This window comes from Lactuca saligna, chromosome 8 (assembly GCF_052625555.1).
Source record: "Lactuca saligna cultivar CGN05327 chromosome 8, ASM5262555v1, whole genome shotgun sequence".
Taxonomy (NCBI): Eukaryota; Viridiplantae; Streptophyta; class Magnoliopsida; order Asterales; family Asteraceae; genus Lactuca; species Lactuca saligna.
Genome location: NC_136424.1, coordinates 108719862 through 108737107, shown reverse-complemented (window position 1 = coordinate 108737107; position 17246 = coordinate 108719862). Strand labels below are relative to the sequence as shown.

The following is a 17246-nucleotide window of genomic DNA, read 5'->3' as shown; positions in this document are numbered from 1 at the left end:
CACAAAGACAATCATCATACTACAAGCATAAACTAGTGGGCTAAAATTGGTGCCTTCGACCCACAAAATACAATGAAGGAAACTAATCTCAGACTGGCAATATCAATCACACTCGGGCAGTTGACTCATGAAATCCTCACACTAGATTACAATTATGAAACCATAATTATAAATTAGGTCAATAATCCAACCCGTGAGTCTAAACCCTAAATCATGGCCTTAAGGGAAAAAATTACTTATTCCTTTGCTAATTGAGCCTAGGCCATCAAGGCCTAAAAGATAATATTTGTCTAAAATGGGCCCAAACCCCAAGGCCCATCATAGAAAAGCTTACGGACCAACAATGGCCCAAAGTCCCTACGTCCCACACATAGTTAAAAGAAGTCCAAGGCCTATTCTGATGAGTGCGCTCAGCGTACCAATGAGTATGCTCGACATACTCACAATCCTCGCGCCATTGGGACTTCAGAGCCGTACATGCAACATACCCTATGGTACGCCTCACGTATGCTATAGCTGCCAAAAACTCCTTCTATGGTCTTAATCAGTTAAGACCCAAAAGTCCAAATTTAGATCTAGACTTATTAAAGTGCATTAAGCCATAAAGTTGCTAACTTTATGCTTTTGCATGTTTGAATGGGGCAAATCTTGGATTAAACCACATTATCTTCATCAAATCACCTTCAATCCTTGCATGATTGGATTGAATCCATCAAGACTCCATTTTTATGCTCAAAGGACATTTGAAACACTAGGATCTAGGATTATAACCTTCTATAGTAGCTTATACTCTCAAGAAATACTTTAAGGACCATTTTATGACGAAATAAGCCCTAAACTACAAACTAGCACATGGAGATGTCAAGGTAGAAGCTTTTTACCTTCAAGAAGCTAGAAATTGATGAGAAACCTTTAGATCTACAAGCCCTTCCTGATCCAATGCTTCTTCACAACTCTTCTTCTTCTTCTCTATGCACCACACACACCCAAAACACACACAAGATCAAACTTTAGGGAAAATGGGTTAGGGTTTCGAGATATGACTCAAGAGCCATTGGGGGGATGAAAAGGTGAAGAACATGAAGGAATTAATGAGCTTAAATAGGATGAAAACTTTAAAAACAAGGGTTTGCATCTGGCTTGAGTACGCCTCGTATATGCGTGGGTACGCCCCGTGTACATAGGGGTCATCCTGTAACACACATGCAATGGGAGTCATACGTACCTTGTGTATGCCCAACGTCCTCTCGACTGGTCCTTGATTAATTGAAATAAGGTTTAAGGTTCATACCTCTCGACTCGGGCGTTACATTTTGGGTGTAGCTTGGGTACGCTGGGTGTAACTAGTCCCACGCCAGTACACCATGTGTATGCTAGTACGCAAGGCGTACACAATTTGGACTAAAACCCTAATATTTAGGGTTTGTGCTATATTTAAGCATAATTATAGCCCCAAGACCTTTCCCTTTATTAGCCTCCATCCTAAGATCGACCCTCCTTGCAAACCCTAGTCTATTTTGAGCATTTTGAGCTTTTGGAGTGAGTTGTACGGCCCAGTCCAACTTTGGGTCATTTTGACCTTGAATCATTGGTCTTTGCTTGTTAGACTTGTAATATATACTTTCATGGTAATGGGTCACTTTTGAATTTGGGCACATGTTGGACTTTGTATGATATGTAGGGTTGGGCCTAGGATTTTGTTTGGGCAAAAATGAAAAGGATAAATTGGCCCTTTTACCTTACATGTTGGACAAATAAAGTTGAGTTTCAACTATGGGTTATGTCCCAATTATTAATCGGTTGTTTATTTGTTTATTTAGGGTGGGGATTTTTCCGGTCTAGCAGCCCGAGCATTTATCTGGTTTTTCAGCAGTTGAGGTGAGTTTCCTCACTCGATCCATGGGTCAAAGGCACCAATGTCGGCCCATTGCTTGTTGTGTAGAATGTTTGATGCCTTGTGATAATTATATGAAAGACTAGGATCTGGCCTATTGGCATTTGTATGAAAGACCAAGATTTGGCCCTTGGCAGTTATATTGAAGACTAAGATCTAGACCCTAACACTTGTATACAAGACCGAGATTTGGCCCTCGGTACTAAACGGAAATACCATGGTTTGGCCCATGGTAGGAAATAATTATATGACTATGATTTGGCCCATAACATTTACTTTCTTTTATTTGTAGTATGTGGTACTTTAGGGGAACTCACTAAGCTTTATGCTTACAGTTTGGGTTAAGGTGAATCCAGTTGAAAAGGGAAGGGCTCGACGTGATAGCATAGCATCCTTCCCTTATGATTACCGCACTTTATATATTTGTACTATGATGTGTTTGAATATTGTAATGATTGATAATTTTTGGTACAATCAATGAATTGAATTAATAGTTTTAAATGAACATTTTTATTACTATTTTGGGCCGTTACAGACTTACTAACAACATGGAAGCACTAGTCGGCCCTTGAGCTACTAGAGGGTAAGAAATTTAGAAATAGCAAAGTTTAGTCCATTAATGAAAGCTAAACTTGAATTTTTTTATGTCACAAACATTGTCTTATAATTGTAGGTTGGAAATGATAAATTCACATGGATGGGAACATATGGACCATAAAATCTAGGTGGCGATGGTTTCACTCTAATTCATGAGAATGATTGTGAGGAAATATATTCGCTAATAGATTTTAAAGATCTGATAAAGATAATATGGATATTTGTTGTGTTAATTGCATTCTCAAATTCAAAATATGATTACGACATCACTCTTCTTATTTCTAATTGTGGGGAATGGTAAGGAATTGTTTCAAATTTTATGATATATATTGACAAGTTCTGGAAGTGTTTAACACACATATATGATATCCAATGAAGGTCTGTAAGCTTAAGAAGTCTAGTTGGAGACTTATCGAAGCATCATCTAACATAAATTTGTACATTAGTAAGAAAGTTAAGAATATTGATTTCTAGAAGTCCAGTTGATTTCTGGATACATATCAAAGCTAGTGGGAACATAATTATTATGCTAGTATTGCATGTTGAGAATATTGTTCGTAGGGAACAATGTTTCCAAATTTGCAAATTGCAAAGTTTGGAAATTGTTTTGCTAAGTAGACTTAAGGGAGAGGGCACTCATACTTAGGGGTGAGCAAAGGAACCAGGTACCCGCTTTCGGAACCGAAACCGCCTCGGAACTGCCCGTTTCGGAATCGAAACCACCTTAAGTGGTTCCGGTTCCTAAAGTTTTGGAACCGCCTTAATCAGTTCCGGTTCCACTTCTCATTTTTTGGGAACCGCTACCTGCTGGGTACCCATCGAAACCGGTTTCTATATATATATATATATATATATATATATATATATATATATATATATATATATATATATATATATATATATATATAATTATTTCAATTTAGAAACATGTATGTAATTCCTTTCCTTTTTAATTTAATAATATGCCCATTATGATTGATTATATACATAAGTTTGCTAATGTATTTCAATTTAGAGACATGTATGTAATTCCTTTCCTATTTTTGTATTTCAATTTAGAGACATGTATGTAATTCCTTTCCTATTTTTTTTTTTTTTAATTTAATAACATATCCATTACGTTTAATTATACACGTAAGTTTGCAATTTTGATTCGAGTCAAATAATTAGTATTAGTATAAAAGATATATGATCAGTTATATATACATATAAAAAGAGATACTAAATATATAACAAATAATCTTTTCTAGGTAAATAGTTAGGTTTGTTTGTTTATAATGGTTGTCCCACATCGTTTAATATAGAAATAGCTCATAATTTCTCTCATCTATATAATATGATGCACGTACCAGATCGCTTAGTGGTTAGAAGGGTGATGATTTTCTTATTCTATAAAAGAAAAGAAGATGAGCTTGATTCTTTCCCACAAGTTTCAAAATTGACCTTTTATCAAATGTAATGTTGTGAAAAGGGTTGAGCACAAGTTTAAAAAGTTTATTATACAACCTGGTTTTCAAGATCAGTTAAACATTTATCATTAAACTGGATGGTTTATAACTTGGAACTGGTCATAGTTCATCCTGAGTAGTATCGTGTTAAACTGAGTGATAGATTTTCATTAGTTAAAAGAGTTTATAAGTAAAGAACCGGGTATCCGGTCGCGGAACCGGTACTGACGGTTCCAAAAGCGGTTCCAAAATTCAAAGAACCGGTGTAACAGGTTTTGATTCCGGTTCCAGCATTTCAAGAACTGCCGGTTCTGATTCTGGTTCCATACAAATGGGGCGAGTACCTGCCTATGCTCACCCCTACTCATACTTCTTTTAGAATCTAAATGTTTAGATTATATAGTTTAATAGAACTTAGTCATATACATATATTAATATCATGTTGTAATGGATCAACATAGGAAATTCAATATATGGAAATAGTATAGCAAGATATTGAATAGATATCAGATCCTTATGAAAGATATAATGAGTTGAGTCTCATATGAATATATGATCGATTTTATATGCTATAATATTCAGTTATTCTAATTTTCCCAATGTTCAAAGCATTGTGAGAAAATGACTAGAATTTTGTATGATTAAAGTTGTTAAACAACTATCAAGAGCATTCTAAGGCCCACGTGACGTCTATGGTTGTGGGTGTCGGTTTGAGTGTGAGTTTTAAGGCTTGGATTTGAGTTTTAAGGTGTGCGTGGAGGTATGGTGCATTGGGTATGTATGTGGGTGGGTAATGGTTGTGGAAAGATTATGATAACTTGTTTTATTTTGATAAATAATGACCAAAATAAATAGGAAAAGGGTGTCATTTTTGTCTATTTGACAAATCATAAAGAATTAAATCAAAATTTTGTGCTCTAGCTAAAAAAATGTCCAATTCATTAAAAAAAGGCAAAATTTATTGGATTTCAACGAATTCAAATTATTTTGATTTTGTCAACCAAGCAGGACTTTTACCTGAATTTACATTTTAATTTTCCTAAATTTCTTATAAATCCATAAACCATACAGTTTAAAATCTATAAAAATGAAAAAATTAATTGTTGAGATTATTCTTTGGCTGTATCTAGTATCATGTCTTCTTTTATGGCTATTTTCTTTGTAATTTGGGCACCAAGATTACTAATACAATATTGACAAAGAATATTTTCTATTAATGAGTTTGCTACCAACTTATCTTAAGTACTGGTTCAACCAAATATGAAACCCTAGTGAAACACTCGAAGTAATGAATTTTATCCATCTTTTATTCCTCTATATTAAATTTTCACCAAAACATTTCAATACCATTTTCTATTTCTTTATTATACATACAACTCATTTCTTTACCAACCTTCCTCTTTCACACACTATAAGATCAAGATCTTTTCCTTAGTTTCGAGCTTCCTGACACGTGTCTCTGTTCTTGCCAAGAACTCTGATTTTCTCGTGTTATTGGCTCTTCTTCCTCAATAACTTCATCTTTCATCATCGATTGTTGATAGTATTTGAATGCCACCAACAACATGAACACTGTATATAACCATGTTTCAAATTGTTACCAAAATGTCACTTTATTTCATTATCAGAAATAAATAAATAAATAAAAATGTCTTACTTGCCCAAATACGAGCAACAATCGAGGAGATATTCCAAATGAGGGTGAAAACACCAAAAGCAACCGCTTTCTTTTGAGAGCATGTTTCCCAAGCATCCTTGAAGCGCCTCACCCAAAATGTACCTTCATTTGTAAACATTTAATGCATAAATCTATCAGTTTAATATATATATATATATATATATATATATATATATATATATATATATATATATATATATATATACACACACACACAAGCTAATAAAGTCTTAGAAAACTATAGAGTTATTGAAGTGTAGATCATCATATAGCACATTTTTAAAAAAGTAAAATGTTTATTTTGACATTTCTAATGACCAAAAGAAGGTAAATGTTATGTTTTCTATCTCAGAAATTAAAACCCTAAAACATTAAAAAAAGCCGTTAGGCATTTCATCGAATAGATGATATGCAATTTCACTAGATCGTGGACCCACGTTAATTATTGCAAACACAAGTACGTAAATCCAGCACAAGGTGGACCCGATCTGGGAATTAACTTTACAGTCGATTATTTGTATGACACAACCCCATGAACGCGTGTCGAGATTTCTTACATGAGCAAGTACACCGCTCAAGGACTACAATAATTGTTAAAATAATTGCAAATGCATGTGAATACTTTACCAAATGCAGTCAATTGAGAAGAATACGAGGAGCAGATCTTAGGCACAGTGAAAATCCCAAAAAAACCTGCAAAAAAAATCACAAAATCAGCAAGAATTACATCCGAAGAAGAAATTTGGTTCAGCGGAAGGGAAAGGTTCTTGCTTTCGTCATCATTAATGGCAGAACCTTGATTATCGACTCAAAATCTTATTTTTATGATCGATTTCATCATTTTTGAAAGTAGGAATTCACAAAACTGACCCAATTTGGCCATTTTCCAAATGGTTATAGAGCTGCCACATCTTGCCAAAACAAATAGTAGCACTGCCATCTGTCAGATGACACCGAAAATTTATCAAATATTCTCACGAATCTTGCAGATACATATGAAATTTTACATCAAAATCAGTGAAATAATAATAATAACTAAAAAAAATATACAATTTACCTTCATTGTAGTAGAAGGATCACCTGAAAACAAAGCTTTGACTTTCAAGAGAAATTCATTGATAAATGGCAGGAATAATTTTAACGCCCAAATTGCTTCGTCTTCACCAACGATACATTCTTCCTCATCTGTATTTTTATCTGCTTCTACAAAACCCCTGTTTAATAAAAAAAAACATTAACTTCAAGAAAATCTTGAAAAAATGGACTCATCTGAATTGAATGTATGTTAAATAATTTAATTACCTCAAAATAAACGATCTGAAGATGAAGATTGCAGCAAGATAGATGAGACCCAGATAAGAAATTACAGAAATCAAGCTGAAAAAAAAAAAAAAAACAGAAATATAGAAGATTGTTGATGAAATGTGATGAATTTATACATGATTAAGTTGCTGACCTGATATTGAGTTCTTTGGTGTACGACGAAGAAAGAATTGAAAATGTCCCGAAGCCAAAAATTAATGCTGATTTTGATACGTCGTTCCACATGATTAAATCAACTGATAACAAATTAGAAGCCATGGAAAGTTGAATTAGAAATGTGATGTGATGATTGGCTTAGCGATGAAATTTGAAAATACTAACTGAAAGTTTGCAATCTGCTGTGGGATTTTGGCACTCTTTGCGATGGGAATTCATCTGCAAAATTGAAGAAGAAAATTGAAGTTAGTTTGATGACTCTAGAGAAAAGATTAAAAGAAATAAACATATGTACTTGCTTTGTTTTGAGATGATTCTTGGATGATTTACAACTGAAGGAGGAGGTTGTTTTCTAATAGTTCTTGAAATGGGTTTTGATCTTTCATTTCTGTGATGAATTTTCTTTTCTTCAATTACAACATCTGGCGATTTGTTCTTGTTGATTGTGGAAATCGGTTCCATTTCTTTAACGACAACAATGGCTCTTTCTTCATTAATTTCTTCTTTTTCTTCCATTGTTGCTTCTTCATCTTCTTCGTAATCTTGAGTGTCTAAGATCGGAGGATATTTGACTTTTCCAAAATCATCTGTCATTAATTTCTCCTCACAAACAACATCTAATTCGTCTAAGCTTTGACTAGACTCAGATCTATTATTCGTTATCTCATTATCATCTCTGGTTTCCCCTTTAATTTCTTCAACTTCATTGTTGGATTCATCTCTGATTTTGTTTCCTTTTCTTGATAATGGTTTCACTTTCTCAACTTCATTACTTAAATCGCTACTCGGATTCCCTTTTCTTGATATAGATCGAGTCGTTATGCTTCTATGAATTGGACTTCTCTCAATTCCATCAATGGAAGCACTCTGTTCTTTACTCCATTCCTGTCTTCCTTTCTTCATCTGAACTGGGCTTTTCTTGATTCCAATCACCGAAACACTCAATTCCTTACTCAATTCACCCAATACTTTTTTGTTTTCAGATCTAGCCTTCGGGATCTGAACTGGAATTTTCTCAGTTCCTTCAAAATTACAATCAGATTTCCATGTTTTCCTCTTTCCACCGCCACCGACACCATTAGAGCTCTGTTTAGATCTCAAAGCCACCTTCTCCATTTTAACAATCTCACCAGTAGTCTCAGTTGGGTTGTTTTTCTCTGTGGGTTTTTCAATTTCTTGATTCTTGTCATCGCCATTGAAGACTTTGAAGCTACCTTTCATTCTGCTATCCCAAACAGAACCCATCACCACCCCATTTTTTGATGAACTCGTTGACACCCTTTTTCTATCCGAATCCATGCTTTCTCCCTCTATCAAACTGAAATATTATTTTGCTGTTGGAGGCTTTGAGACGAAGAAATGGCAGTTGGTTTGGTGAACGTTGCTCTAATACGATGATGAAGCATTGGGATCCCTTTTTATGTGTGAATGAAAGAGAAAGAGAAAAAAATAAAGCAAATGACGTGAATAGCAGGGGACAAGAAGAGGGGTTTAGTTTCTTTAAAGCTCTAACTGTGAAATTCATTAAGGATCGTACAACATTTTATTGAGATTGTACAAGTCATTAAAGCAGTGATTAAATGGTATTAGAAAGGATTAGCATCACATGGGTTCTGAAGTCCTATTTGTTTATTATTTAGAGATTAGGGAGCATGTGGAATTTATTCGTTAAAACTTTAGAATACCATGATATTTCTTCATTATGTATTAAATTAGTTTAGAGATTAGGGAGCATGTGGAATTTATTTGTTAAAAATTTAGAATACCATGCTATTTCTTCATTATGTATTAAATTAATGGAGTAGTCAAAATCTTTTATTGTTTTATCTTTTTTTAGTTAGCACCATAGACATTTGGAAATTTACATTTTAACGAAAATTATTTCAAGTTTGAATTTCATGCGTTGTATAAATCAAAATTATATATTTGTAATTTTAACAAATATGTTATTGATATTATTGTTATTAGATATTAAATTAATAACTTTTATATTAAGTTCATATATATAATTACAATTATTTTAAGCAATATTATTCAATACTTGCTGTTTTTATTAAATTAAATATAATTTTTGATTTAATATTACTTTTATCCATTATTATGAATAATTAGTTTTAAATTTATTTATTAATAATTTTTTATATAGTTATCGATTTAATTTTTACTTTTAACTATAATAAATAATTTATTTCAAATACACTTAGTTGACATTAGTTTCAGTCATGATCTTCTAAATTATCAACGAATGTTTTTATCTAATATTATGTAATTTATATTCTTATGTTACTATTAAATATTATTATTTTTAGTTAATTTAAAATCACTCATAATTATTAAAAAAAATTATTGAAGAATATTAAAAAGTAATTGTTAAAGTATTTTTTTTTTATATAAATACTACATAATTAATATTGAAACTAGAATTTCAAAATATTTATTGTATTAATTTAAAAAGAGTTTGAAAAGTTTGGAGAATTTAAATGTAGGATTAATGTCATAAAAACCCTCAAGTTTTTTAAGGTTTTGTTGGTTTTGCCCAAAGTTAAATTTTATGTCCGTTTTTACCCTAAAATTTTCCAAAAAATGTTCGGTTTTACCATTTTACCGATGATAACAGGTTACTATTATATTAACTTCGCAAAAAAAAAAAAAAAACTCTTAAGTTTATAATTTTTTTTTTTACATTTTTACCCTTAAGTTTATAATTTTTTTTTACACTTTTACCCTATGTATTTTTTTTTTTCATATTATACGTATTCAAGCAGAAAAATCATATGTATATTATGAAAAAAATATACCTAGGGTAAAAGTGTAAAAAAAATTATAAACTTAAGGGTAAAAACGTAAAAAAATGGTAAACTTAAGGTTTCTTTTGCGAATTTAATATAATGGTAACCTAGAAAACCTATCATCACTGGTAAAAGGATAAAACTGAACATTTTTTCGAAAATGTTTGGGTAAAAACGGGCATAAATTTCAACTTTGGGCAAAACCGACAAAACCCTGAAATCTGGATGGTTTTTATGACATTAAGGTACGTGGTTAGAATAAAACATTTCCTTTTATAACATAATAGATCGTATGCTCGTGCATTGTAAGATTTTATTATAAATGATAATTTAGACAATTTGCATCTTAAAAGTGTTTACGCTTATATTCCAATTATAGATTAAATATATCATTCAACTTTGTACCTCTCTCTCTCTGTGTGTGTGTATATATATATATATATATATATATATATATATATATATATATATATATATATATATATATATACTTATAAAGCTAGTATTTTTTCTTGAATCTTATGCATTTGAAACCTTCATTCTTTATTTATTTTACCAGATTCATTTGAAACTCCCATGACTTTTTAATTTCTTTATAATAATAATTATAATTTGATAATTAGGTTAAATAAATATCAAATCTAAAGTGTAATCATATATAATCTAAATTTCAATATTAAAATAATATCTTTACTTCTACTTATAAAATTATGTTTTTTTTTAACTTTTTATTAGTTTTAATATATTGTTGGATGTAAACCATTATCATTTTAAAGATATAATTTTTGAACAATTTGTATAAAATACATAAATTATTAATTAAAATATAACATTATAGGCTCAACTTAAATATAAATTTTATTTAACTCAAACAACCCAAAGATTATTTTATAAATAGTTAAAAGTGATAAATTATAGTGACTTTCTAATAATGATTGTAAATTGGTTAATAAGGTTAAATAAATATCAAACCTAAAGTGTAATCATAAATATACTAAATTTCAATTTTAAGATAATATCTTTACTTCTATTTATAAAATTATGTCTTAAATTTTAACATATTATACTTAATTTATTAGATTTAAAATGTTGTTGCATGTAAATCATTATCAGTTTAAAGCTACAACTTTTGAACAGTTTTGACAAAATACTTAAATTGCTAATTTAAATATAAAATTACAGTGTCAACTTAAATATAAATTTCAGTTCCACTAAAACACCAAATAATATATTGTATATAGTTAAAAGTGATAAATTATAGTGATAAATGCAAAAAACTAAATTGTATTATCAGTTTAACTAAAATATTTCGTAAATATATTTTTGTAATCGTTAAAAATTTTCCAATAAGTAGCTTAAAATAATTTATAATAACAGTTAAAAATAACTCTATATAAATGATTATATTGTTACCTTTAAAATCAAAAAAATAATGTTTGATGTTTTAAATAATTATAAAGATAGAAATTAAAACATTAAGCAAATAAATTTTAAAACATTAGTTAACAATAACAACAACTATAAATAATAATAAACCATATATAATATTTAATTTTATTGATGTGTAACTCGCAAGTATAAGTCATTCAAACAATTGAGATTCTGACGTTATAATAGATGTATATATTATCATATAATTCAAAACAATCAATATATTATATCAAATTAATATACAAATTATTATATCAAATTTAACAACAACGTTAGAGTTATATTTAAAAAAATATATAATTGTAAAGACTTCAACTATGTAGGTGTTTTTGCCATTAATAAATTTCAGTTCCATTTAAAAAACTAAAGAATATTTTGTAAATATTTAAAAGTGATAAATTGTAGTGATAAAAGCAAAAACTAAATTGTAATCTCAATTTAACTAAAATATTTCTTAAATATATTTTTATAATCGTTAAAAGTTTCCAAATAAGTAGCTTAAAATAACTTACAATACAATAATTAAAAACAACTCTATATAAATGATTGTATTGTTAGCTTTACAATAAAAAAACAATGTTTGATGATTTAAATAATTATAATGATAGAAATTAAAACATTAAGCAAATAAATTTTTAAAAATTAATTAACAATAAAAAGAACTATAAATAACATCAAATCATATATTATATTTAATTTTATTTATGTGTTACTCGCGGGTAGAAATCATTCAAACGATTGAGATTATAAAGTTATAATAAATGTATATATTATCATATAATTCAAAATAATCAATATATTATATCAATTTAGTATATACAAATTATTATATCAAATTTAACAAAAACGTTATTATTATATTTAAAAAAACATATATTTGAAAAGACTTCAATTATATAGGTGTTTCTGCGCAACGCGCGAGCATTCGCCTAGTGTGTATATATATCCTTATTCAAATAAAAGAGTAAGTTTAATCTTCTATTGACAAGTGTCATATAATTAGAATTCCTAATTAATGTTATATATCATTTATCATGCCGCTTGTCAAACCATTAATTATCCATTTCAAATTTTGAATTTCCACTCTAATTACATTAAATTAATATTTGATTATCCTTTTCAAATTTCAAATTTAAAATTTTTTCACTCTACTTACATTAAATTAATAATTGATTCTTCATTTTAAATTCAAATTTCAAATTTTCTCACTCTAATTATATTAAATTAATAACATTATATTGAAAAATAAAATAAAATTAAAACATATTATAAGATGATATAACTTCACATTTTTATTTAAATCAAGATTATAATTCTATATAACTAAAAAAAATATCTCTTGAGTAATAGTTTATTTATAATAATTAATTAATAATTTTGATTTTTTGATATGAAAGTTTAATTATTTTTATAACTATAGTTCTCACGGGTTATAAACTAATATATATATATATATATATATATATATATATATATATATATATATATATATATATATCAATGTTGTAAAATCGTTCGGCGGTCGACTGGTGTTCAATGATTAATCGGTCTTGGTAGGTATTAATCGGGGAGCATAGATTATTAATAAAATATTAAAATTAATCAAACATTAATATATTTTAAGAAAAATAAAAATTAGAAAATAAGAGAATTTGTAATTTGAAAATTTGAAAATACGAAAATATGAACATTTTGGTATTATATTTGAAAATTTGAAAATTTTGGAGTAATTTTTTTTTGACTTTTTTTTTTAAAAAAAAAAAAAAAAAAAAAAACTTTTGTTGACTTTTATTGACTTTTGTTAACCGATTAATCATGTCAAGACCGATTAATCCTACCAAGATCGATTAATTCATAATTTCCATCAAACACACTAATCCTAGTCGATTGGAGAACGCCAAACGATTAATCCGCGATTAATCTCGATTTCGGCAACCATGTTATATATATATACACACACACACACACACACACATGAAGTTATGTTTATGTTAATCGAGTAAGTGTTGAAAATGAAAATTGGTAACATACTTTATATAGATTGGAGGCTTTATAGTTAACATTTTGATAGTTGGTGGATTTCTGGGCTTTGAAAAATGCTTGTCTAGGAGGGATGTCTAGCTCGTCAGTCAACTTGACGGTTCTATCAGTCAGAAAGATATATAAGTAACGGTAATGGTAGGGAATTACGGGTATGGAGTTATTTCCTATTATTCAGCTATAATCGATGTGAATCACATTTTATCTCTCTCTCTCTCTCTCTCTCTCTCTCTCTCTCTCTCTCTCTTTCTCTCTCACGTATCTAAAAAGAATACTCAGAACCTACTACTTCATCATTTTTATTCACATACATTGTATCTACAACCCCACCACTTTACCTCTATAATCCATCTGCCATTAACCATCGAGAACATGTTGGATTAAGGTATCTAAGGTACTAACTAAAATGGTATAATGTTGATGAATAAAAGTAAACTGCTTGTTAGGTTGCCCTCTTAGCCAGGAAATTGTTTAGATTTATCAAATGAGGGAGATAAATGATTTATTAAGATATTATATGATTAATTAAAAATAGTAATAATTAATTTGGATTTAACTCTGGGTTAATTAGAATTTATTAAAAGTTTAAGGGCTAAGCTGCAGTTGTTCAATAGTTAAACAAAAGAAAGGATCTAGAATCCCCTTATGCTTAGACGGTTTTGGAGGCTCTTGATTAAGCTTCTGGAAGTCCCCAACTGATAAAATGAAACTAGATCAATACTGATTTGAAATATTGTTATTTTAAGTTTAAACCTAGGATTTCAAGGATTATCAGATAGTTATATAAAGGGGATAACCCCTTATATCTTCGGCAAAACACATACACAAGAGAAAATCTGAAAATTCTCTCTTATTTTCCTTATCTCCTTCAATCTTAGGGTTTTCCGAGTTTAGATGCATATTATGTATTTATGTATTTATGCATGGGGTGGCAAATATCATATCGTACGACGCCTGAAGAATGTCGCTGAGGTCATAGGTCATATGAAGCATGGTTATATGAACTCAAAATAGTCTAAACTAAACATTTGTTTACGGGATTTCATTCTTCATTAGTTTTATTTTAATTAATAAAACTACTATACACTACTGGAGGATTCCAAGGGATACAACACATGGTTTTATTTTAAGTAATAAAACTGTTATACATATTGGTGGTAACCAAGGTTTTCAAACAGAACATACTATACATATTGGTGGTAACCAGAGTTTTCAAATATAACATTTTATACACATTGGTGGTAATTAGGGATTTTAAGCAGAACATTCTATGCATTACTGGTAATAGCCAGGGTTTTCATACAAGAGTTTTTCATTCAATACAATGATATACGATACAGTTGGTGGTAGCCAGGCATACAAACCATTACTTGATACACAACTTAGAACATAGTAACAAACATATATGTAAGAAACTATTGGCTTTTCTTGGGAAACATATATACATTTTTGCATAATTCAATGACAGGTTTTCACTACAAAAACATTCTTATGAACTCACCAGCTTAATGTTGATACTCTTTCAAAATCGCTTATATTCTCAGGAAATCAGTAGGCAGGTACTCCCGCAACATTTTCTGAAGATGGAGCGTTTAGAGACACGTCTTTTACATATTATGTCATACTTTTGATGTACACAATCAATGAATCAAACATATATAAATATCCATATCTTAATGTAATTGTTGTGTTTACTTTGATTACTATGATGCAATTGTTGTGATATTATACATAACGTCCTCCACCCCCGAACGTTTCTGCCACTTCGGTTTGGGGGTGTGACAGATTGGTATCAGAGCTATTGTTTATAGTAAACTAAGTGTACCGAACCTTACATGGTATACAACTATAAACGCAAAGTGGCCGAAGTGCTCTGAACTAAAAGTCTCTCTCTCTCTCTCTCTCTCTATATATATATATATATATATATATATATATATATATATATATATATATATATATATATATATTATAAAATATAAGTATTTTATAAGAAGTTTACAAGTATATATACATAACATAAATGATATCGTAAGTAGAACAAAATAAAATTATTTGGATGTTGGAACTGCAGTTAAACCTGGATAGTTATGTAATCATGTCCGGGATCAATATAGCCTGATCAACTATATTTATTTGAGACATGACCAACATGTGTTTGGGAGTGACTGTGGTGTTGCAGCAAGCCTAAAATTTACCAAGCTATATACAACAAGATATCAATAGAGCAGAGCATACAACTTCAAATACTATAGGAGTATTTTAGCTAGATCCGAATACAGTGTAAAGATTCATTTCAAGTGTTGTTTCTTATTTCTTCCTAGCGATAGTTTACTTGCATTGGTAACTTTTCTTTGTTTATTGCTTAGTAGAACACTTTATCTTTCAGGATGAGATATATCTTGTTTCATATCTCTTGATTCAAAAATCTAGGGGACTTACCATCCTTTTCTTCCTATTATTTTTAGAACAAGATGCCTCCGAAGAAAAGACCCAACAGAAAGAAAAAAAACCCCCGACGGATCCAACACCACCACCTCCTCAGTTCGATCCTGCCATGTTCCAGGCAACAATTATAGCTGTTGTGGCTGCCGCGATGTCATAGATTAATTTTGGCGGCTTTCGCGGGTCGGGAAGTGGTACCCATCCCCTTAATCTTGATGGTAGTCATGGACACCAGAAGGATTGTTCCTATAAATAATTTATGAATGTAAAGCCCAAATCTTTCAAATGCAGGTGTCATTGCCCTAACCCAATGGATCGAAAAGATCGAATCGGTCTTCGAGATCTGTGCGTGCTCTAAAGCAAAAAAAGTGAAGTTCGCCGCCTGTACCTTCACTGATAGAGCCCTGACTTGGTGGAATAGCCGAGTCAAATCCCTGACTCTGCCAGTAGCCAATGCCATGGGTTGGGAGAGTTTAAAGGAGCTTATGCTTGCTGAGTATTGCCCAAGAGGAGAAATGCAGAAGTTGGAGCACGAGCTTTGGAACCTGAAGATGAAGGGTTCCGACATTGCTACCTATACAACTAGATTCTGTGTTTGGCTCTTCTCTGTCTAGGGATGGTCACCCCGGAAAGCAATAAGATAGAGAGGTACATTTGGGGATTGAAACCTCCAACTCAAGGAAATGTTTTGGCTGCCAAACCCCTCACATTCGACAGCACCAAGTGTTTAGCGCAAACTCTCATAGATCACGGGATTGATCTTGATGCAGTGGAAGCCATTCCCAAACCACAAAAGGCGAGTGGTGGGAAGAAAAAGTTTTGGAACAAGCGTAAGGGCCAGTCTTCACAGGATCCCTCCAAGAAACAACAAGTAGTGGCAGTTCATGCTGCTACCACTCCTACCGCTACCCCTATAGCTCAGGCACCTACCAGTAAATATGCTGGTACCCTTCCTCAATGCGATAAGTGCAACTATCATCATCACGGTCCATGCCGTGAAATGTTGTGCAACAGTTATGGCAAGAAGGGGCACACAACTTGATTTTGAAAGACACAAGCCCAACCAACCAATAAGGCTCCTGGAGCAGGCGTTGGTCAAGCCTGCTATGGCTGTGGGGAGATTGGGCACTTCAAGAGGAATTTTCCTAAGGCAAAAACAACTGGCAGCACGGAGAGAGTGCTAGTTATGGGTCAGGAGGAAGCAGTTGTTGATCCCACTGTTGTTTTGGGTACGTTCCTCCTTGAAAACTCTTATGCATGCAGTCTTTTCGATTCTGGTACGGAGAGAAGTTTTGTTAGTCATGCATTCAAACATCTACTCAAGCATAAACCCCATCTCTTAACAAAAACATTTACCATTGAGATGGCGAACGGAAAGAAAAAGAACACTAACGACATATTCACTGGCTGCACCCTTACCCTAAAGGACCATTCCTTTCCAATCG

General features: G+C 31.1%; 1 protein-coding gene across 1 annotated transcript; it reads right to left on the bottom strand.

The window, feature by feature from the left end:
- Positions 1-5225: 5225 nt before the first annotated feature.
- On the bottom strand, positions 5226-8541 carry LOC145011058 (Reticulon family protein). The gene is made up of 9 exons (XM_078969682.1): positions 7396-8541; positions 7262-7315; positions 7074-7176; positions 6920-6994; positions 6675-6831; positions 6488-6557; positions 6245-6310; positions 5597-5719; positions 5226-5511 (listed from the first exon to the last, which is right to left on the bottom strand). Exons 1-9 carry the CDS (start codon positions 8393-8395, stop codon positions 5357-5359), a joined length of 1803 nt encoding a protein of 600 aa, XP_078825808.1. The 5' UTR covers positions 8396-8541; the 3' UTR covers positions 5226-5356.
- Between the last annotated feature and the right edge of the window lie 8705 nt (positions 8542-17246).

What these genes read in the sequence shown, in the direction of transcription:
- LOC145011058 (XM_078969682.1), bottom strand. Translation starts at nt 8,395, where the DNA reads ATGGATTCGGATAGAAAAAGGGTGTCAACGAGTTCATCAAAAAATGGG. An exon ending in CAGCAGATTGCAAACTTTCA is followed by an intron (nt 7,177 to 7,261) that starts GTTAGTATTTTC and finishes ATTTGTTATCAG; the next exon opens with TTGATTTAATCATGTGGAAC. An exon ending in TTGGAAAATGGCCAAATTGG is followed by an intron (nt 6,311 to 6,487) that starts GTCAGTTTTGTG and finishes TTTTTTTTGCAG; the next exon opens with GTTTTTTTGGGATTTTCACT.